The sequence below is a fragment of the Scatophagus argus genome, chromosome 14, assembly GCF_020382885.2.
Source record: "Scatophagus argus isolate fScaArg1 chromosome 14, fScaArg1.pri, whole genome shotgun sequence".
In the NCBI taxonomy this organism is placed as follows: Eukaryota; Metazoa; Chordata; class Actinopteri; family Scatophagidae; genus Scatophagus; species Scatophagus argus.
In genome coordinates, this window is record NC_058506.1 from 5,926,512 (window position 1) to 5,950,174 (window position 23,663).

Sequence of the window (23,663 nt, forward strand, 5' to 3'; positions counted from 1 at the left end):
CGCGGTACAAATATAACAAGGGTGAATCCCAGCGTGCGTAATTACGCGCCAATTAAACACCATCCACCGATGCCCCCACGTGCTTTAATGTAAGTGCTGCAATGTTTGGGCGGCGCGCGCGCGCGCACACACACACACACACACACACGTACATACATACTCGCAGAAACACGGCAGCATCTGGTTTCAATCAGGTTAAAATCGCGCAGTTTTTGCCCCCACGCCAACGACTCAGTGGAGGCAAAAGCAGAAGTTTACCTTCCGCTTCTGGCTGACGCAGACGCATGAGATGAAGTCAGAGGAGAGAGTACTGTTTATATCTGGAAGTCTCTTTTAAAGAGAGGAAAGGGGCCTGACATTTTGAAAACCAAATGATTTAATGTTATTATGGGTCCATGATCACTAAATTCTCTACATGATCAAGAAGAATGGTCATAATTGTTCAGTTTATTTACCAAATAAACCCTATAAAGTTTGTCATTTTATACTTAAGGCCTTTTTAAAATTCCCCTCAGACCCATTTTTATTCTGTTAAGATATTTCTCCATGAACACCTACTGCTGCTGAAATGCATTTCCACTCCATGGTCCCACACAGCTAAATGTTTTGCAGCCCTGGCAGAGCTTTAATGGGCACAGTGGAAAAGCAGTTTAACCTCAATTACAATCCACACGCTGAGAATGTGGGAAATTCACACAATACTCAACTGAACGAGCATCTCTGTGACAAAATAAAACCTGAAGATTAATGGTAAATTATTGAATATGATGACTGAATATAAAACTTGACGATTCTTTATTGAGCAATATTGATCCAATAGGCCTCCAAGTTTCACATCCATAAAATAGAAAACTTTATACATTTCTTTCCACATTTTCACTTTTCAGGATGAATATAAATAAATAATACTTTCTATCTTCCAAAACATAAGGACATCTGCAAACGGAGGCTTGTCTAAATCATACCTCTGAGAAAGTGTTGTGCCTCAACTTTTACATGTAAAAGATGTCCTCTTCTTAATAATTTAACATGGCATGCAAAATATGTATTTTGCACAGCAGCTGCAATACCATGTAGATAGAAAGCAACAAAGCTGGGCACAGTATGATGGGTTGACCGAGCCAATCCTTAATGCTGCAGACAATGCAAACATAGAAGTCGATCTGTTTCCATCAAAAATATTTCTACAAAATTAACTCTCGAAGTGCTCAGCCATTTTACAGTGACGTCACAGATGGCAGCTATGGTTTGTCTCGCTTTTATCTAAGGACGCACACAATTAAATGTGGAAAATATAAAGGCTTCAGTTCAACTCAAACCTGTCAAAATACTTTCTGCTCTGCAAAATAGAACTCCTGTTTGTTCACAATAATTGCTCAGTATGAGGAGCGTTTGGTCCTCTGAGACATTTTAGTACCAAAAAGTTGAGTTCACTCATGACTGCATGTTGTTCAGTGGAAAGAGACGTCACACTGCACACTCAGACAGATGGTTCCACTTTAACCATGCATGGATGGTCTCATATAAGTTGTGTTTTAGCAGAAGACCTGGCACATGTTCAAACCAAAGACTGCAGCCTTTGGAATTTGGTCAAACGTTGAGCGGGAGAAGCACTGAGGTGGCAGCGTTCAGTCTGTCTGCAAGGTGTGACAGAAAAGCTGCTCTGTCTCCTGCTCCTCTTTTCCCACCGGTCAGGTCTCAAAGTACTTGTATATCTGAGAGACGTACAGCATGACGCTCTGCCAGTCAGGCCTGTCCGTCTTCATCAGCTCCTCGATGTCCTGTTTGGAACCGAAAGAGCAAAAGATTTAGGAGAGTGTGTAATAATGTTGTGCTTTTTCATAGGTGTTCTTAATGTAAATAATTAATGTATTCTGCACTGACAGCTCCATGTGTTGTCGTTAAAATGGTGAACAGTATTATTATGAAGTCTCTCGTGTGCCAAATGAGATTTTCTAAATTACAGAAGCCCCATTAGTCCAATCAGCTCTAGAACCCAGAACAAAAATGTGACAAGTTTCATTGACTCCACGGTTCATTTTCTCTGCTTTCAGACAGAAGTTAAATGGAAGAGTACACATTTTAGCGTAAATGGTCACATGATGGTTAATTTATTATAAAGTTGCAGCACCTCATTGTCAAAACACTTTGAGGCTGAGCATGGTGGGTGGGTGGGGGCCAGGCAGACAGCAAGGTGAGACAACAGGCCTCTGTGCACCATGCAAAAATGATTTCTGTGTGTGTTCTTTATTTTGCTGGATGGGATTTTGCTTTAAAATATTTCCTTATTTACATGCTTTTTATCTACTTTCATTTTCCAGCCAGTTTTACATTACTGTTATATATACAGTGAACACTATCAGTGAGAAACCTGACCGACTGTTTGTATGACAGTTTATAAAGTGTGCTGAATGTGTCATTCTGCCACAGTTCTTTAGAACAGTTCTTTTTGATCTGACCAATTGTAAATGGACGGGTCACTTTGACGATTCTGTACTTTTGACACAAAAGAGTTAAATGCTTTGAGTGTGTGATGAGCTTTTGCAGGACAAGTGAATGTGATGTGCTGCCCAGGATAAACTGGTGTGGTGAATGGTCCTTAAACTGTGTTCAAGAGGAAAACCTGTAATCTTTCAGGAATCTGATCAGGCTGCAGTCGGCCGCTCACAGACAAATCCTGGCTGACAGCGAACCCCACTTTCACATGACTTCTTGTGGAGCCGGTGTCACAGTCGACTCTGTGAGCTCAGATTTACACAGAAGCTTCGGTGCAGTCACCTCCATGATGTTTGAAGCTCTTAACAGAAGGAGGATCAGGTCCTCTCTGGGTTGTGTCCAAGGCTTTTGCTTATAGAAGTCTGTCAGTAGAGACTGGTGAGAGCCAGTGGTTACAGTAATTTATTTGTTTATAGTTTTTAAGTCACTGGCATGGGAACAAGTTTTAAATGCCTGTGTGTCCAATCCTGCAGACACAAGCATGTAATGGAGAATTAATGAAACAACGTGAACTTTGGTCTCCGTAAAACATTTAAGCCTAATTCACTTCCATGCTGATGTCCAGCTGGCTCTCGCAGATTTAAAGCAAATGAGCTGTTGATGCTGACAAATGCTGATTTGTGTGTTTTCAAAGTCATCTCAGGGCGGTTATTTTTGCAGAACTTTTAACAAGAACAAAAATGCATGTACGTTTATTTGTTTTATCACTCTTCAAAGCACGAAACAGTCATCAGTTGTGCACAGAGAGTAAGAAGGCGAGGGAGGACGTGAGGTCACATCAACGTTAACACGTCTTATACACTCTGCAGTCACGTCTAACATATTCAAAACAGCTTTAAGTGTAGCCAGTATGTGCAGAGCCGATGAAAGTCTGAGGATGTCTGAGGAGTAAAACACACACAGGATTCAGATCGTTTCTATAAATCCATCTGTTTGTTTGGTCAGCATTAAACTGTTTGGTGTTCTCACTCGTACTGACAGTGATATGAGATCTTACAAGGACACACTGTTTTCTATGAAAGTTTGAATAGTTTCGACTGATTTGTGAATTTGTGTTTTTGTGTGTGCTTTCCTCTGTGGTTTGAAGTGGGCAGAGCTCACTCGGAAAAAGGTGATGTAACACACTTCCCTACAGCAGTCATGATTCAGTCAAAACTTTTCAGTCGAAATGTGATGACAGGTATGAGGTTGTTTGCTAATGTTGCCAGGCAACTGTCGATCAAACTGATCAGACTGGCTGTCCAGGCTCGAGCTTCAGATTTGACACACAGCAAAAGAAAAACTACTTCATATCTAACTCTCTGCCAGAATGTGAACAAACATATGTGCTGTGAACACATTACAGTGTGTCGCTGCATAATAATATTTAGATGATTAGGGCTCTTTGAGTGCTAACCCCTAACAGCAAGGGATTTTATTACAAACAAATTACAAATTACAAATCAAGGATTCAAAATATTTCAGTGGAGCTGCTCATATTTGCACAGAGCAACTAAGCTAATCACAACCAAATTATATCTGAATTATGTAGCAGGATAGTTTTATTCTCGACATGTGTTGCAGGAGTGAAGCTCAAGATTGTCAGGTTATGGTTCATCTCTGTTCTGAAGTTTCACAACCTGAAATTTTGTTTGTGTGTTTTCTTTCTTATTTGTCTAATCAAAGGGTCCCTCTGCATTATCACAGTGTTTGTGTGTGTGTGAGGTCTGTGGCAGATCAACTCACCAGGGAGGGTTTGATGCCAATGCTCTCGGCAGCCTGGAAAGCCAGGGTCAGATTCCGGACCTGAAGAAAAACAAACCGTTGGGTGTTGAGGGACTGTGAAACTCCCTGCACCCTGTCATCCTGCAGCACCACACATGGAGCTTCAAACAGCAGCAGTAAGCCCACAAATTCATTTATAAACCACCAAACACCCATTCGCACATACTGTAAAAGCCTCAGCTTGTTTGTGTGAGCATTTCAGTGTATTATTTTATCCCCTATGTTTGTTTGATAAGTGTAAAGCTATACTGGATGAAATCTCTGTAAACACAGACCTGTCAGTGAGCCTTATGAACATTCCCATGATCTGAATCCCTGCAGATTTAACATCACAGTCCTTATGAGATGCTGGAGATTTGTATAGTTTTGCATATATAAAACTTGAGAGTGAAATATAAACTGGCCTCCTAAGTGAGTATTGTTGACAGAAGCCTCAGTCCACCTGCATACTATCTTGTGCTTTTTTTCTGTCTCTCTGGACCTCAAGTATAATTTTTCAGCCTTTTGAATGGACAGTACAGGTACTTAATAACTGCAGCTGTAGACTGCTACTGAAAGAATAAATTCAAATAAATTCCTTTTTTCAACCTAAAATGTAAATTCACCTTTAACCTTGTTTTCTTAAAAACATCTAGCAAAGAAGGGCGGTAATGGGATTATTGGAAGGACAGATTATACTGGGAAGAGGCTGGGTGTTTGGGCCTCAGGGGAAAGTCACTCAGCAAGAGTTATTAAAGCCAACACGCGTCTATTGAATTATTCACAGAGATGGGCCGCGCATTGTCTCTGTCATCAGCTCAGTGTTACACGTCCACACCGGCACGTGCACGCACGCACGTCTACATGACCAATTTGTCACATAGGATGTGTCAGGGAGGGTCGGAGGTGTTTGTCTAATGCTGTAATGTTGCAGCAGCCTCCAGAGAGGAACCATATTGTTTAGAAGCTAATGTATATACCACCTGCATGTCCACATTACGGAGCTGTCAGCACCGAGCTATACAGCCGCTGCTGCCCTGTGTGCTCAGGATCACTTACAGTGTGGCTGCACAAACTCTACATTCATAATTCATATTCAGGCAATCTTTTAACGCTGTGTGGACAATATGGCAGACCTATAAAATGCATACAGCTTCATGAAGGAAGTCTGGAATGCGCAGCTTAATGGTGGAAAAAATGACTGCTGGAAAATGGCTTCAAAGCATTACTGAAACTTTATGTTCCTATTGGCAAACATGCATCTTTCAGACCAACTGTATAAGCAGAACATGTTCACGGTTTATAGGTTCACATTTTCCACAAACAACTGATTGTGGCTGTGTGTGTGTGTGTGTGTGAGTGTGTGGTGTTTCCCTGAGACACAATTCTGCAAATCTAAGGTGGAGGACAACAAGAAAGTGAACATGCAGTTTGTTTGCTCCACTCACTCAATATGTGTGGGTCACGACCAAGCGTTGACTGAACCTGAGCATGCAAGTGAGGCAGCATTTGGTAGTGGAGGCGTGCCCTTTTCTATGAAAATACTGATTTCTGATCAGTTTAATGTGCTTAGGTCTTCCTTGAGTGCGTGTCTGTTTGTGGGTGCAGCCTTCCTGTAGTTTTCTACCTTATCTTGACTGATGAGTTCCTGGTATGGGATGTGGGCAGGCAGATATGTGTGCAACAGGGCACAGAAAGCCAGACCGTCACTCCAACTGCTGCTGAAGTTGGTCACATCGATATTCTGAAGACAGAGAAGAAGAGACAAGGCTAAGGAAAATAAAACATACAAGTCACAAACAAGCAATGTCAATATCATGCAAAGATAATGAGCTTAAAGTGCTCATAATTTGGGTGGGAGAGCTAGCTATGAAAAGAGCCATTAAGTCAGGCAAAAACATGAAAATTAAAATGTAATGCTATTACAGGCAGTCCTGGGTCTTTCAGCGTCCATTAATGCCAGGTCATGTTTCCTTTGGAGGACCTTCTCAGATCCCATTAAAGCCTCTGAAGCTTGCTCTGATCTCTCCTCTGGGTGAAGAACGTGCACAGCAGCACGTCCAGCCTGCTTTGCTTTTGTGTTCTTGTGCGATTCACAGAGCATCGTCACCTCGTACACCCTATACAGCGTATTCAGGGCCTGATAAGAGTGGAGAGTTTGGAGGAAAGACTTCCTTTGGGCCATTGTTTGGAGTCGTAGGCTCCCTGTTGGACAGATAAGTTATGTCGGTTGTCTTCCTCTTTCATCCTCCTTGTGAGCTTTGGAAATGGGGCTCACAGCCACACAGCCAGTGAGAATCTCCTGAGTCATGGGCATTTTTCTGTGAGGCTTTATAGGCCTCCCACACTTAGAAACATTCACACCCTAAACATGAGGAATTTACAGCATTCTGATCGAGCCCAGTCGGAAAAACTCAGCAGACATGCCTACATTTTTTTTAAACATAATCCTTTTCACATTCTGACAAATATATGACATTTTCTCATTATAATCAGACACAAAATTACACCGTTTTTCTTTTCTTGGTTATAACATATCACATTATCTTGTTAGGTGATATAACTAACATATGTCATTAAAACACACTTTTCACATTATAACATGGGTTGCTGGTATGTTCCATGTAGCGTTAAAATGAGGAAAAGGTCCATCATTGCCCGAAGAGACACCGCAGCCTATGAAGCGATCATGATTGATGGGGACATCAGGCAGGGTGTTTTTATGGCTTGTTTTCATTCTGTTTGTGTGCCGGGACCTGATGTGTGTGTATTTGGCACCAGTGCTTGTTAAGCGCTGGGCCACAACGCTGTACTGGTCAGTACAGTATGGCATACTACTGCAGGTCTTTAAGTATCTGGTAAAAATGGACATCTGCCGTCTCACCACCTCCTCTCTCTCTCTCTCTCTCTCTCTCTCTCTCTGTCTGTCTTTCTCTTCCTCTCTCTCCCATCATCAGGACATTGAATAACCTGAATGACTGTATTCAGTGTTGAGCATGCATCCACCACCATCAGCCCTCCACCCTCACACAGACAAGAGACCAAACTGTGCTTGGGTCGTTATTTTCCTCACACGTATATTTTTAAGCAGGAAGAAGGCAAGTGATGTTGTTTGTGTTAACTGTTTGGGATAAAGGACTGCAATAACAGTGTCTGTACACACAGCACTGACTCCAGAGGGATGCTAAACATTGGACATGCAGCCATGTATTTGTTTAGTGTTGCTGTAAACCAGTGGTCTTTAAGCCAAGCCCTGAGGACCAGAGCTCTGCTGATTTTCATTTTAACCAGTGACTGATCCATACATGTAACACTAAGTGAATGTAATTTACCACCTGATGGAGAGGACAGAAAATGTGCCCTACTCTGGGTCGTGAGGACAGGAATTAGAAGTCACAGGGACACAGCAGCTCCTAAGAACTGCTGATAAATGTGGTATTTCTGATTGCCTTCACTCGCCTGCATTAGCGTTATGGATTACTACAGCTTAAAACTACATACACTGTGTTATGATGGCAGTTTCTATGGATGGTGAAGATCACTAATATGAAAACACACTCCCCTCCATTATTTTTAATATACTATTTAGCCACGTAGCAACATGACTGTGTGTATCAGCTGGCTGTCAGTTCGTCCAGCACTTCTGTCCAGACTCACATATCTCAACAGATATCCAAAGGACAGCCATGAAATTCTGTACAGTCATGGTCGTCATACAAGAAATACTACAGACTTTGACCTTTGACCCTGGCTTTCCCTATACTGCCATCTGTCACACTGGTTTTGAGTTAAACATTTCAAGAGCATCAACATCCCTTAAGCCTGATTTGTTAAAATACTAATTAAAATACAAGTTAGTTGAATCATCAGGGAGCATTTGTGGTCACAAAGTCAGTTGAAGGGGCAGCTGCATCATCTGACTGAAGCTAAACAGGATGCTGTGTGTTATCCCCCGGAGCTCTTGTGCTCCATCTTTTCTCAGCACTTCCAGAGCACGCTGCTGGCCCTGCCTATTGCACTGACAGTGCTGCTGGATCCAGAACCCTCTCCATGGCCCAGCCCGGATCCTGCTGCTCCTGCTCTGCACTGTTCTCTCTATCCTCCCTGTCTCTCCTCTCCCCCTCTCCTTTCTCTCTGATTCTATTCTTTTTTTTTTTTTTGAATGTGTTGTTTACACACCTGTAAAGTGTCTTGAGATAACTGTGTCATGAATTGGCACTTTAAATAAAATTGAATTGAATCGAGAATCCCCTTCAAATCATGCACATTAACTTATGATCATCATAAGCAATCAGCAAAAGAATTATATTTTGACAATTTTATTAACCACTTTGATAGTACTCAGTCTGCACTATTAACTAACAGCAATGTTTTAACATCACTCCCAAGAGTGATCTCTATTGTCCAGATAACATGTAGACAATCAGAGGCTTTGATAATGTTTGAGACTGAGAGTGTCTTTGAATGCATGAGTCTCCTCTCCATCAGTCACTGACTGTCTAATAGGCCTGGAGGGCAGACCTGTGTGGTCATGTCAGCCCACATTCCTCCCATAACCCGCCCCCCTCTCTCTTAGCTGGCTCAGCAGTAGCACTATTTGCACTGTGTGTGTGTGTGTGTGTCTGAGAGAGATGCATGTGCAGACTGACACACACACACACACACATACACAGAGGGAGCGATAGGGGTTAGTCAGTCCCCCAGAGTCTCTGAGACTGAGATATACAATAACAAATATGCTGATAAGACAGGTTGCAGAGGGCAGTTTTTGTATGTGTGTGCGTGAAAGTGTGTGTTGTGGGTGTTGGGGTGGTCTGAAGAGAACACATGTGCTAATCGAGGGCAGGTGGGTGTGTTCAAATTCAGGGTGGGAGTAGGAGAGCAAGGGAGGGGGCTGGTGGTGGTGGTGGCGGTGTCGTGGTGAGGGTGGGGTATGGTTCAGGGTAGAAAGAGAGGGAGAGGCATGAATGCTAAAACAGCAGTGGACAACAACAGCTCTCTGGGAGCCGGCTCAGAAAAGCAAACACAGCATCAAGCGACAGGAAGCGTCTCGCTGGGCACAAAAGGCAGAGCCGTCCCTTTTTAGGGCTCAGAGAAAGAGAGCATGAGAGAGAAGCAGGGGCCTGGACAGACAGAGGACTGAACAGAGAGAAGTGTCAAGTTGATCTGTGTATATTTACTTTGGTCTGCCTCTAGCTGGAAAGCAGATATAATCTATGATAACATCAGTGGCTAAATGATGAGTGAATATATGCATGTCGCACATACAAGTGTTTTTGTGAAGAATGGTCCCATGCTGCTGTATGATTCTCAGTCATGTAATGGTGTACTTTCAAAAAAAAAAAAAAAAAAAGGCACAAAAAGCAGTCAGCAAAATATTTACAACTACTGTAGAAACTGCTTTAGCTGCAGAGGACGTTAGAGGCCAAGGACGTGTCACATCCAGCCTGGACATCATACTGAACCACTTAGAAATTGAATTCACAGTAGAGCTGGACACGAGCCAGGAACTAAACATTACACAGACACCAGTTTAACACTGTGTGCAGTTAGGTAAGTGTGTGCCCTCTGCTGCCACATGTAAAGGCCACTGGACTGGTGTCACATTCAGTAACATGGAGTAAAACTCTTCTGCTGTCATGACACTTGACAGGCAGATGTCTACATGCCACTATTGCAGTAATGAGCTCTTACTCATGAATGGAGAAAGTACAAACACTGACGCATAATGCAACATGCAGCAAGAAGTCAGGGAGTGACGGAGGATATGACACAGGATGTGACTGTGACACACACACACACACACACACACACACAGTTTGTTAATAAGCCATCAGTCTCACAAGCGAAAGCTGGAGACATCAAGCTTTAGAGAGTCAGAAGACTGATGAGCTAGTCTCAGTATATTTCCTGTAGCAGAATGTCTCTACATCACCTCGACTGAATGAGCAGAGTAACAGGAAGACAAATGGCTCAGAATGACAGGTGAGAAAGAAACAAAAACAAAAAAGAAAGAAAGAGTAAAGAAGAACAGAGGAAAAGGAGATAACAAAAATGAGAAAAGAAAGTCTGAAATGGAGGGACAAAGAGAGAGAGAGAGAAAGAGAGACAGAGAGGGTGAGGACACCCTAATGTACCTAGCAATGAATGATAGTCATGAGGAATAACAGGCTGAAGGCCCAGGCAGGCAGCACTGTGGAGATAAAGACAGGGCAACAGGGAAGGTCACAGAGCTGATGGAACTGGGAGTTCTCTCCGCAGCCTCAGCATGTCTCTACATGGCATCTGATCTGCACACGAGTGCACACAGGTCATCTGCACTGAGGATTTATGACAGGTCTGCCTGTGAGCTAGCAGCCTGTATTATTATTAATATTACAGAAGAGATTTAGACTATAATGTCACTCCTGACCATATTTTTATTTTTTACTGTTTAAATTTTAACTGCACAACTGGTTTGATATGTCACTCATGGACTCAATATGTCCTTCTAATTTAATGACTTTGTGTCTCTGATTACCACTGTATTGTGCTTTATCTTCTTAACTCTTAGGAGCTAGGTTACCAGTTGCCACCTGCCTTGGGGAAAAAGTACAGCTCAATATTTGACACAGATATTGGTCAATAATGGCAATTATTGATGATCTGAGGAACAACAGACAATGCGGCGCATTCATTTTCAACTATAGGAGAGTGAGCCTTTGCTATGATCACGATTTGCAGTCTGTTATTTTACACTGATGATCTCATGCTGTTAATCCTGCATTATTAGAACTTAAAGTCATGATTACTCTTTGAACTCCTTCCTTCTTCCCCTCCTCGATGTCTGACCTCTATTCCACACTTGCATGGGGTTCCATTCCTGTCTCTTCAATGGCTTGGCGAATGTGTGTGTGTGTGTGTGTGTGAGAGAGAGAGAGTTTCCCAGACAAGGCCGGATGAGCTGTGCTCTGTCAGGTCCAGCTGAGTCTAATGTTCAGAGCCTTTGCTCATTGTTCCCATCTTGTACAAACAGTGCTTTATTTTTTCTTGGCTTCTATGGTTAATTGAAAAAAAAAGAAAAAAGAAAAGCTTAAAAAGTGTCCGGAGCAGTCCTAAATTAAGACATCAAAGTGCCTGATAAATATACAGTGAGAGACTAGAGTGTTTTCCAATAGATCAGACATTCAAGAAAGCCAAAAATGGCTACTTTTGTAAATCTGGAACCACAAGTAGACATTTTGTGTCTGAATACATGTGAGTTCTTTAAGATATAAAAATTCGCAATGTATATCAAAAGTTTTGATACAAAAATATGAGATTTTCTATTGAGAACAGCCCATCTTATTTATCTATGACAACTGCTTATAGCATGCATGCTGCATGGTGTCCATTCAAACACTGCAAAGACTTTGAACTGTAGAGCAGGAGAAACTTCGGCCCACACAGAATACACAAGACATCCAGCTCCAGGCCGTGCAGCTACACGCTCTTTTCAGTCAGATCCTACAAACTGCCTTAAAAACCAGTGTGACAGAAGTTGTACAAAAGCGGTTCTGTGTTTCAAGTCAGTGTCCAATCCAGCACTGACGTGCACAGGATCCCTTGTGAATACTAATTTCCTGTGAGAGGCCCCTTCAGTCTATCCCACAGGGCAGAGTCAATCAGAGTCAGCTTAAGGTCTCCACTGATCGATCTGCGCTTCCCAGAATCTGACATTTGAGGTGTGACAGGACATGCCTGGGCTCACGTCTCATCCTCTGCTGAGAGTTTAACACAGGTCAGGTATTTAACTGCTTAAAGACCTCTGCATTGGTGGGGATAGGAAGGCAGCTGGTGGGTAAACACACCCCTTCACACACCCCATTCTCCCTTAGGAGGACATGGGCTCTTCTTCATGGTGACAACACGGTCATCTTACTCTTGTGTCTTTGTGTTTACATACATGCCAATAGCCATGTTTTCATTCTCTAGCTGTGTTAGCTGTCACAGTCTGTCCAGAGATGAGATCCATACGGCCGATGCATGTCAACAGCAACACGTCCGCTCGCAAGTCCATACATATAAACACACCAACACCTGTGGCTTGAATAGATGGATGATTTAAGGCACGTAGGCCATAGTTGCTGTTTCCATCATGGTTTTTTCCCTTGTCACCTGTGCGCATTGAAAGCACAGAAAGGCATCCATTTCAAAAACACACGTTACTTGATATGTAACTAGGAATGAAATGGTTACTTTAAATGACGATTTGTATCACTGTTTTAATTACTGTTAAACCATTTTTGATTATGACACTTTGAAAAGCCCACAATAAATACTATTCAGCATCAACCAAAGCTGCATTAACCAAAGCTGCAGCAACGTGGGTTGGTTTTGTGTCAGTGGAAACATGGCGGGAGGCAGTGACGGCACACTGGAAGTTTTACCTCCACGTTGTTCTGCTGCTATGTGCGTCATCTGTCTGCAGACTCCATTTGTCCACTGCATATGATAACATGTTACACAGCTTAGTCACCCAACAAATAGTGGTTAATAATCTGGTTGCCCAGTTGGTTGTAAAAGGGTTCCAACAGGAGAAACACAATATACACCTGTACAATACCTGTATTTATGTAAACGTTTAGGCATTGCAGTTACATCACTCTCTTCTTCAGACTCATCTGTGTTTATGTATGTGCATGGGGTCATTGCATATACTCACATGCAACACAGAACATGAGTGAACCACAGAATGATAGTAATGTACCAACTATGCAAAACTATGTTTTCAGTATAAAGCTGCTATGATTTCAGTGTGTCTACTTCAGTGTGTTCAGAACATCTTCAGTATACAATACTGATAACAGTGATACTTTAGAGAGATTTTCATATGAGATTTGGAAATTGATGCTTATCTGTAGTTCTCTAGGTTCTTGGTTTTTTTTTTTAGCATATCACACCCTCCTCTGTGGTCTTATTTCATCATCTCCTTGTGATGATTGCAAGCACTCACCTCTCTCATCCCTTTATTGATCACAGTATACGTGCAAAGTGTCACACAAGGATTTGTGTCCTGCTTTAATCACACTGATTTGCTGTGCCCTCAGCAGACATTTGCACCTAAACATCAAATAATCCCCAGGCATGCTTACAATACAATACAATCCCGTTTTCTGTTTCACTTTAATTAGACTGCTGTTTGACCAAAAAGTCCACCAACAAAAGGACTGTAATAACACCTGGCACGGGACTGACCCTCCCACCGGCTTTGTCCCCGTCTCACACAGCGGCTTTTCTGGCTCCGCGCTGACAGATGAGCATGATATAAGAGCTTGTTTCCTGACTCCACCGTTCAGAAACCAAGCGAGAATGGAGAGTGAAAGGCGATGGTCAAAGCTGCCTCTTCAAAGTGACCATTAATTATGCAGCCACAAGAGGCCAAGCATAAAGTGCAACTGGGTGACTCTATACTGAGGAGCCAATTAGTGCTGAATTATTACCTGTTTGACCTTAGTCCACAGCAGAGAAGAGAGGGACCACAAAGTGCATGAGGATGTATTGATGAAACCAAACTTCACTAACCTTTATCACGAGCAAGACAGAGAGGGAGAAAGACAAAGCAGGCAACCTGGATGCGGCTGTGTTTCAGACAGTGGCTGTCCTGGAGCTTCAAACTGTGTGACAGATCAGTCAGTCTCTCTGGACATTAGGACTGTAATTAGTCGCCTTCATGTGGACAGAAGCCTCATAACACTGTTCAGCTTGACCTTTCACCAGACATATGAAACTCAACGCATCCCCTGACAGTAACCTTTTCCCTCAGCCCGCCGCAGGACTGGGCCTGTGGTCACATATGGTCCGGTGCCGTGCAATCGATGTGCTGCACTTACCGTAAGTGATGCACAAACACTACATGTCACACACAAAAGCAGTACATACGGGGAACAGAAATCCCAGTGGAAGGTAGTGGAATTCACCAGAACATGGACAAAGCTCGCGAGGCAAATAAAAGCCATTTTTGTATATCTGCAGAGAAAGTCAAAGACCAAATGTTCAAAATATCTGGGAAATTTTCTTGGAAACTTGGTCTTGTGGACAGATATATAAAATAACTAACTGGAAACAAATTTCCATCAGCTACGCAAATAGATACGCATCCTGAAGGCAATGAAATGTACAGGGCAGTCACACTTGTTCTAAAAATAGGCTTTCTTTTTCTTTTTTTTAGGCTAGCTGCTTAATAGTCCATGAATGAATCCAATTACAGGTCAGGCATATGGAGAAAATGCACAAACACGACGGATCACAGCTAACTCAACAACAGTTACTCCAGGAGGGGCTGATTATGCCACAGACCGAAACACTCCCAGCAGCCAAATCTTCTTACTGCATTCCTGATACTTGCATATAATCACACTGTGCTGCTAAGTCCTTTGTGAGAGGGGATCATAGGTTCCATAGTTAAATGGGAATGAGGTTCTATTAAGGGTTTCATGTCGCTGGACCCAACTGTCCTGAACTGAACTGAGATTTATAATTTCATTTGGGTTATTATTCAACAAGAGCCCATTTAAGTTTAAGCAGTGAAGAAGTAATTCCATTTTTCAAGGACTATACTTAAGTACAGTTTTGAGCAACTTGTACTTTATTTGAGTGTTTTGATTTGATACTGTTTTTTACTCCGCAGTGTTTGAGGGGGAACGTTGTACTTTTTACTTTTACGGTACTTTCTTAAGAGCTATAGTTGCAGAGTAAGATTTTCCATGAACAAATTTAATGATAGATGTTTGTAGATTAAACTTTATCTAACAGGTCATAAAGTAGATCAAATTAGTATTGACCAGCTATAGCATTAAAATGCTACTTAAAGAAAGAATCAATAATAACACTGATTAACTGAACAACAGATAATCGTCAACAATTTCCAATTATAAAATTCCAATAATGATTTAACTCTTTTAGCAAGCAAAAATTACAGCCTTTTCTGGTTCCAGCTTGTCATGTGTGAGGACTTTCTGCTTTTCTTTGTTTTATGTGATCATTAAACTGATTATTTTCAGCTTTTGTACTTAGATAGTCAGATACAAGAAGTAATTTGAGTAAAATGCAGACATTATCTTAGACTCAAAGGATCTGTGATCAGCATTCTCACTATTTTGTGACCCTTAAAGATAAATAGCAAGAATAGTAATTGGTATTTCTAATCTATAATAAATAAATAATAATAACACTCAGAAAGAGGTGGTTCTGTCTAATACTTTTGATACATTTTGTACATGTAATACAACTACTTTTACTTCATTAGTTAAGGATGTGGTTACTTCTTTCACCAACGGATTTAACACGTCATGCTGGGAATGTGGGTTCTTCTGTGACTGCCTGAAGACATCACACTGCTAGACTTTATCAGGCATTTTAATGCCTTCGACATCATCTAAACCTGAATTAATATGATGGAAACATTTGCCCTGTACTAGTTTTTGTTTTGAATGAGCCACATTAATTTACAGTTAAACTGCAAAGTTTTATCAAGGCCTTTCTTCTATTAATCTATTCATACGTCTTAGAAACGATTTCAATTTGCATTTGAGCGTTTCCTCTGTAGGCCGTTGAAATGAACGGTTCTTAAAAGGAACTTCTTCTAACAAGCGCCCAGCTGGTGGTGGACATGAGTAAGGAACCTTCCATTGCCAGTAGCGATATCTTTATCAAACAAAGGAGTGTGAATCCAAACAAACTGAGACGTGGCAGTCTGTGTACAGCTCCAACATCTTATCAGACAGATCAGCAGCAGCAGTTTTATCACATCTGCTGAGACATTTCCATCACAGAGGATCGACTGTGTGTGTTTTACCAACACACCCACCATGTGACCATCCAACAACCAGCCTTAGATGTAACGAGGGTGACTCAAAGTACACTAAGCGCAATTGTTCCTGAGAAATAGGAACTATTGATCTGACAACTCACGCAATTATTCAGACCATTTATCACTGGCAAGGCTGGGTCTATTTTTAGCTGTTATCATCAACTGTGCCTTTTCATACTTGGTCAAGCCTGAGCTACATGATATAACCCAGAGTCATTTATGTTTATAGCTATAATTCATCTTCTATTAGAATGTTGACAGGACTGAAGTAACTCCTCTTCCTCCTAAACTAGAGTTTACAGGCAGGGACCAGCCTGCCTGGTGGTAAGAGTGTTAGCATTAACTAGCTGGCATGATTGCATGGGCAAATCTCTAATCCCACTGCGTTTAATGGGCTCCTTAAACTGGGTATTAGGGGAGCAGCTAAGCCAAGTGATTGTCAGCCTTTGGCTCCATGGACACAGCGAGCACAGGTGGGGACACAATAACAATGCATAAACAAATGGACATGCATTAAAAACAAGGAGGGTTTTATTGTGTCTGTCACACTGAGTCCTTTTCTCCATAGTTTCCATTACCTCTGTGCCAATGGGATTTCAAATCCCAAGTGAGATGACAGGCGGATGAATGGTGTACCTGCAAATGCAGTAATGTGCCACTACAGTCTAACACCTCAGTGACGGCTGAAAAAAAAAAAGAAAAGAAATAACTCCAGAACCTGAGGGCATAGACAGACCAATATAAAGGGAGCGAGTGGGAGCTGTCATCTCACTTTTAAATGAAAACCTGAGGAGTGTGAGACTAAAATAAAAGTGTCAGACAAAGATGAAGAAAAAGCAGGGTGTGAAAGTGAATGCAGACCCTGTTGTGTTAGAGAGAGGTCTCTGGCCTGTGATCCCTACCGGATAGCCTTCTGTTTTCTTCTGGCACCACTTCAGTAGAGCGTTTCTCTTAGATCCTCCATACTCCCGAGCCAGTGCAGCCAAGGGGTCCTTTCTTTCCACACTGTCACCAGGGAAACATGAACAGCAATCGGGGGGAGGGAGGGAGAGAGAAAGACAGTTACAGTAAGTCATTTGGAAAGCGTTAAGTTTAGTGTTTGCTTACTCCATAAAACCTTTATTATCATTACATCCACATACAAACTTCTGTGCAAATGGACATTAAGTAATCTTCATAAATATTATCATCATTTAAGTCACCAAAACCCAATAATGGGCTCACTGGGCCACATCCGGATGGCGACAGCCAAATGTCCGGCTCACGCGGACACACTGCCACTAATGTGCTTGTCATAAGATGTGAAATAAAGCGTGCAACATGTGAAACAAAGTGCACCCTGCTTTACTTTATCTTGACCTCATCCCACACTGTACACGGCCTTTGACTTATGAGTTATAACTACTGAGCGCAGACGTAACAGATGCCCTGCATGCTTACCAGTTAGCTGCCTGCCATCTAATTTAGTCACAGATGAACAAAACTGTCCTGAACAAAGAACAACACTGTCAGCACGAAAAAGCCACATGATATCATACACTCTCTGTGAATCAATCACGGCACAAGAGAAACTGCTGCATCACGTCATGCTTCACAGAACACTGCTGAAGCTGAAAAGCCATTCGCTGAGGATGAGTTGATGAAAATGTGTGCAACTGATACGGTTGTTAAAGTTTTAAGTCAAGATGACAGTGGAGCCTTGAATGCACCAATGAGGCTCCACTGATGGTGGGACCACACAAGGGCTTGTGGGAGAAGAGGAGGAGATGGCGTCTGGTCGTTTTTGTGCAACATCATGTCTCACGTGAATCACTTTGGTCTGCAGGTACAAGACAGGAACCACACTGTTGTGAACATGTATGAGGTGTTCTCTTTTCTGAACTTATGGACGTCTGAGTAGTTACAATTTGAGAAGGAAGAGCATAAAAGTAATGAAAGATTATCAGTGCTAGGGGAATTAAGTAATTAAGTAAGTAGGAGAAAACAAAAAATGACTTGGGAGAAAATAATAAAATTAACAAAAATGAAAAACTTTGTAAATAAAAAAGATTTCTAGCAGCAGCAGAAACACGTTCGTTTCTCCATTACAAAAATATGATGACATTAAACAAGACCTCGACTATACGCGAATTAGTTGCTATCTATTTTCATGTGAGAGCATTCTTACTTGATATTGAACATATTTCAAATTCAAATATTTTCAAATTTCAAAGCTTAGCTGCCTCTGGTCTTATACTCTTATACTAATGTTTTCACTACCTTCTCCACCGTAGTGTTAATGTTTCTCTTATTGGAAGATTCACACCTATTCGCCTCACTGAGAACTGGGAAACTATTCTATCGATCTATCTAACTGACTCATTGGAAATGTAACTGAATATTGAACATTATCATTTTGACTCAAACAAATCTGAATTTCTTTCTGCAATTTTTCTTTCATTGGTCTTTTAAGCTAAGTTGATGTGACAAAGTATTCATCTTATTTTTAATATCAGTTCCATATAAATTGGACTTCAAATGCCCTTCAAATGTACCATTGACCACATTGTATGTGGTCGTCGCCCTCCCCCCCATGTTAAAAAAAAACCTGGTCAAAACCCTGTCTCTCTAAGTTTGGCACGTTCTTGTTCTGTTAACTGAGTTTCTAGTCAAAATACCATTCCTACCTTGTCTTTATTTTACTTTCCCTCAAATTTCCTTTTTACGTTGAGGACACCTTTCACCTTATAAGAAAATAAACTGTTTGAAGCTGTCTGTCTTTCCATACCACCTTTTTATCTACCCCCATAAACTCTGATTCAGGCAGCAATAATTTTACCTGTAAAGTCTGAAGGTCCAGTGTTTATTGTTTAGTGGCACAAATGGAATATAATAATCAAAATTATATTTTGACTGGTAAGAATCATAGAATGAGCCTTTTATATCTGCAGAGGGACACCATGTTGCATTGTCACGTTTCTACAGTAGCCCTGCAGGGACATACCAAACATTGGCTCAAGTGGGGGCTTTTCGTGTTTTTAACAGTCACTATAGAGGAGATGAGGTATGTTCAGTTAGTTGCAATCTGCAACCGCACCACTAAGTGGCACTAAATCCTTCACTTTGGACCTGTAAAACTGTGCACATCACATAGAAGCTTAATGACAAAAAGAGAAATGCCACCAGGCATGTAGCGCAACTGAAATACTGAAAGTACATTCTAATACTAAAGAACTAAAATAATGATACTCCTCTACATTAATTTTCTACATAGTTCATCTAATTTCCAAATGTTCCCTCTCTGACAAGCAGCTCTCAGAATTCCAGGATTTTTTCACCAAAGGGAACTCTACAGTTTGATCTTGTATTATTATTATTATTACAGACTCAAAAGCTACTTTACAGTATTTGTGTAAGAGTTCAGAGTACACTCATGATTACTCTGGAATGAAGCCAACTACATACAGCTCAGTGTTCACTTGGGCTATTTTTTTAGCTTTGCCAGTCTACCTTGAATGTTTATTTACAGTATACTGACTGCACTATGCTAAAAAAAACAACAAAAAATAGTAATGACAAGAGGTACATACTGATTAAATGCCTTTGTGCAGTATTATTCAGAGGGTTGACTCCCTGGGGTCTGTGCTGGAGCTGGGGCCATGGGAAGACCACGAGACACGGTCATTGCTCTGAGCATGGTAAACATTTCACACGTCACTGCAGCTCTGCTGTTAAATTCATTATTTCTCTGTTTGAGGTACCGCAAGGCCAGAAGTAGGACGATCCTGTCCAAATAAATACTGTAGAGGCAGAGGGCGCATGCATCTATCAGCAGTGACACAGCAGCTATATGATAATCCTAAAACCATACCAAAGACGGTAATGTACACCTACTGATCTGCTGTTTGAGCGGGACGGGCTGCGCAAAGGTCTGCAATACAGACATGCTTACAGACATCAAAATATGTTAATTTGTGAGAGGATGTGGACAAACAGACAGATAGTCATACTGTAAATACAGACAGTTAGGAGCAGAGGTAGAGAGCAGAGCACTGTCAGGACACCAGAGGAAGAAGAGGTGAGGCTGGACAGACAGGTTCGTTTCCAGATCACTGACAGTAGTGTGTGTTAACATCAACAGCACACATGTTGGTTAAAGCTGAGGGTGTTGTCCAGCGTGATGCTCAATTATCTGACTGCTTCAGACAACTTTACTCACTGTGACAACACATTAAGGTAAATTTAAACACTGACTCATCAACCTCAACTGCAACCAGCAACAGAACGAGTCTAAATGGAGCGGCACGACTGGTCATTTTTGTGTGTACAGAGGGGAGGGGTCTGTGCGGGAAAATGATGCCAGAAGTCAGAAGATGATATCATGTTTGTTGTCTTACTCCATGTGCTGTGTTGAAGTAGTCCGTGTCACAAAACAGTGTTGGCAACTAATGTTGTGCAACTCAAAAGCATCTCAGCAGGGGCTTAAAAACACAACACGAAATTTCAGAGCAATAAATTGTTACTTAAAATCAGCAGTGGAATGGACTTAAGTACAAATGTGAGGGGCTTTACTTATTGCAAAATTTGCAATGGCCTCACTACATTTGTCTTGACAGCTTTAGTTACTTTTCAGAATAAATGTTTCACATCTTTCCTGTCTAGTGAAAACAATGTGTTATTCAAAATTTGGTCATTTTTAATGTTTCTGGTAAAGTGAAGGATTAAGTGTTCCCTTACAGGTTAATTCAAAAACATTATATATAATAGTAAAACACTAGCAGGGACAATTTTATGAATAATGACTACTTTTACCTTTGACACTTTAAGTAAATTTTGCTTATCATACTTACATATTTTATTGAAGAAAGGTTTGCAGGTTTACTTGTAATGTTTACTGTGGTATAATTACTTCTACTAAAGGATCTGAATAAGTCATTATGCCACTGCAAAATAATAATAAAAAAAAAAACCTCAAACTACTTGGGTACCCTATTCTGAATTCTGAAGTTGTAATTATTTTAAACAAATGCAAAATCTGTGCAAAGAATTTTTTTACATTCCAGAGAAACTAGTATTACAGTATCCGACACCAAAGGCAGGATTTTTTCTTGTGCTATTAAAAGTCACTCTGTTTCTGTTGTTTGTTTCTTTTTCTGAGATGTTTGGTTGTCACAGAAGTTCTGCATTCATGTGGAAAAAAAAACAAAAAACAAACCTTTCACAACACTCAGCTTGCATTTCTGTCCTCTTTCATGTGAAACACAACCAACCGTTATGATGCACGTAGAGAAGTCATTATACAGACGGACGTTTACAAATGATGACTATTTAGTAAGGGAAGGGAAGTTGAGGTGGGGAAGTTGTCTGGTAGATTTCTTTTTCAGCACTTCAAAAAAACCCACTGTCTGTGTCTAAATGACCTCACAGTGAATTATTGGACAAAATCATTTTTTGAGCCGCACCTGAGCTTGCTGTTGCAGCGGTTGTAGCTGAAGGATGCTGTTCGGCTGAAGGAGGTGGGGGTTTTGATTACAGACTCGAGAGAAGGGCTCTTTCTCATTAGGCTGGTAGGTTTCAGGTCTTCCCCGCAGCCTGACAGCTTATCTGTGTGGGGGGGTGGGGGGGTTTGGTGGCAAAGAAGAAGGTGAGGATTGCACCAGAAACAGAGGGATCATAATGAACTTACTGAATCATATCTGTGTTACATACCATACTGATGAGAGAATTCTCCATGGCTGATCCTTTTTTCCAATGTCTTTGATAGTGGCTTTATGTATGATTGTCTCTAAAAGATAGAACAGAATGGAGATCTCATGATATCAGAGTCTGAAACCGTTTCTCTTACAGGAAGTATATTTCTATATTTTAAAAGGAACAATGTCTTGGTGTATACCTGGATTGGGGACACAGCAGCGGCAGGCGCAGTGCGTACTGGGATCCCACTCAGAGGGCTTCTTGGGGAGGAATGCATTTGAACTGTGTGTCCTGGTCCATCTGAAAGAACACAGAATATACCCACTGATTATTGTACCAAAAAAGGTACCACAAATAATTTTTAATATAAATAAATAATTGCAAGATTCATTCAAAGACTTCATTATTAATTACTGTAAATGAGGGACTGTAGGGACAGTTCAGCCTACAGTGAGAGCTGGGAATCAAACCTCAAATGCGTCAAGTACTGAAATCTGACTGACTTGTTTACTTATTCTATGATCACACACAGAGGCCGTCTCATCAGGTCCACTTTTACTGTCTGACACAATCCAATACAAATGCCAGAAAGGCTACTTTTACGATGCCTATTACTGTAATTTCCAGACTATAAGCCGCTACTTTTTTCACACTCTTTGAAGCCTGCAGCTTAAACAATGATGCGGTTAGTTTACGGATTTTGCCTCGAGACGAAAGCGACATTGAGAGCGACAATGAAAGAGAGACTGACAACGTGGACACCTGCGGCCTATAGACAGTTGTGGCTGAACAAGTTTGTTTTTTTGTTTTTTTTTTTCAAATTTAGTGGGTGCGGCTTATATTCAGGTGCGCTCAATAGTCCGGAAATTACGGTAATTGTTGTTGACACTCTTATAGAAGTGTTAACTAAATTCTTTGTTTCAGCATGAGATCATATGAGATCATAGTTAGTGATGATGTTGCTGCAGACCGTCAGAGGTATCTCTCATATTCTGCTCCCCTCATGGTTATAAAAAAGAGGGACAAAATACAAGAAACAGCTCTCAGTATAATGTAGTCCAGCACAGCATCACCTTTAATGTGACCTCATCAACTTTTAACATGTGATTAAGTTCACAAATTTCCAACACTGTCACCAAACACTGAACACTATAAACATCCTAAAGACAGATGCTATGGCAGGAAGGTTGTTTCACATTACATTATATTGTCCAGGTGTACCTAATAAAGTGGCCACTGAGTGTATCTATTTGAATGGATTTAAATGATAGACTAATGAATCTAACAGTGTATTTTTTGGTCAGCATTTGTGTTAACACAACATTGAACACCAAAGGATTTAAATTTAATGTTTTCGTAAAAAACTCTAAACTCTAAACAACTATCCCACCTGCCTGGGATCAGCCCAGGCCACACAGTCCCACACAACTTCACATGATTTCGCTGCAGAGAAATGACAGATATCCATCAAGAGATCTCACCAGCTGTTCTCCTCTATAGTTACACTGCTGGGTTGGGATTTCTTGTGTGTGTCTGTGCGTGACTGAGTGATTGTGTGTGTGTGTGTGTGTGTTGTTGAGGTGCTCGGTGCTCACTCTGCCCCACTGTATCAAAGGACTTAATGAGGGATTTGACAGTAGCTCCGGGCTCCGAGTCGGCATCTCCACTGGCATCTGTGGGTGCGGTCGGGATCATGGAGATGCCGCACCAGTGACGGCTGTTATCGGAGTCGGACACCCTCACCTCGTCACCTTGGGACCTAACAGACACAATGAACAGGGTTGCTGTGTAGAGACATACACAAAACATACATCTGGGCAGAAGAGTATCAGACAGCATGTGTATTTGCAAACAGCAGATTAGAGTCCAAACCCTCACTTTAGTGTTTATCTTATGAGATCACCTGACAAAATCACGTGAT

The 23,663-nt window shown here is 41.4% G+C and overlaps 1 protein-coding gene across 4 annotated transcripts in view; it reads right to left on the reverse strand.

The window, feature by feature from the left end:
* Nucleotides 1–751: 751 nt before the first annotated feature.
* Nucleotides 752–23,663, reverse strand: part of specc1 (sperm antigen with calponin homology and coiled-coil domains 1) — a 65,832-nt gene continuing 42,920 nt past the window's right edge. For 2 of the 4 annotated variants that reach the window (XM_046411058.1, XM_046411059.1), the window contains exons 8-15: nucleotides 23,338–23,501; nucleotides 21,942–22,042; nucleotides 21,758–21,833; nucleotides 21,511–21,652; nucleotides 16,972–17,074; nucleotides 5,867–5,983; nucleotides 4,222–4,281; nucleotides 756–1,781 (exon numbers count right to left, since the gene is read on the reverse strand). In XM_046411058.1, coding sequence (XP_046267014.1) covers nucleotides 1,692–1,781; nucleotides 4,222–4,281; nucleotides 5,867–5,983; nucleotides 16,972–17,074; nucleotides 21,511–21,652; nucleotides 21,758–21,833; nucleotides 21,942–22,042; nucleotides 23,338–23,501 — 853 coding nt within the window. In that variant the 3' untranslated portion in view covers nucleotides 756–1,691. Of the gene's footprint in view, nucleotides 1,782–4,221; nucleotides 4,282–5,866; nucleotides 5,984–16,578; nucleotides 16,753–16,971; nucleotides 17,075–21,510; nucleotides 21,653–21,757; nucleotides 21,834–21,941; nucleotides 22,043–23,337; nucleotides 23,502–23,663 lie in introns of those variants that run through there. The other 2 variants (XM_046411060.1, XM_046411061.1) reach the window with 2 other exon arrangements.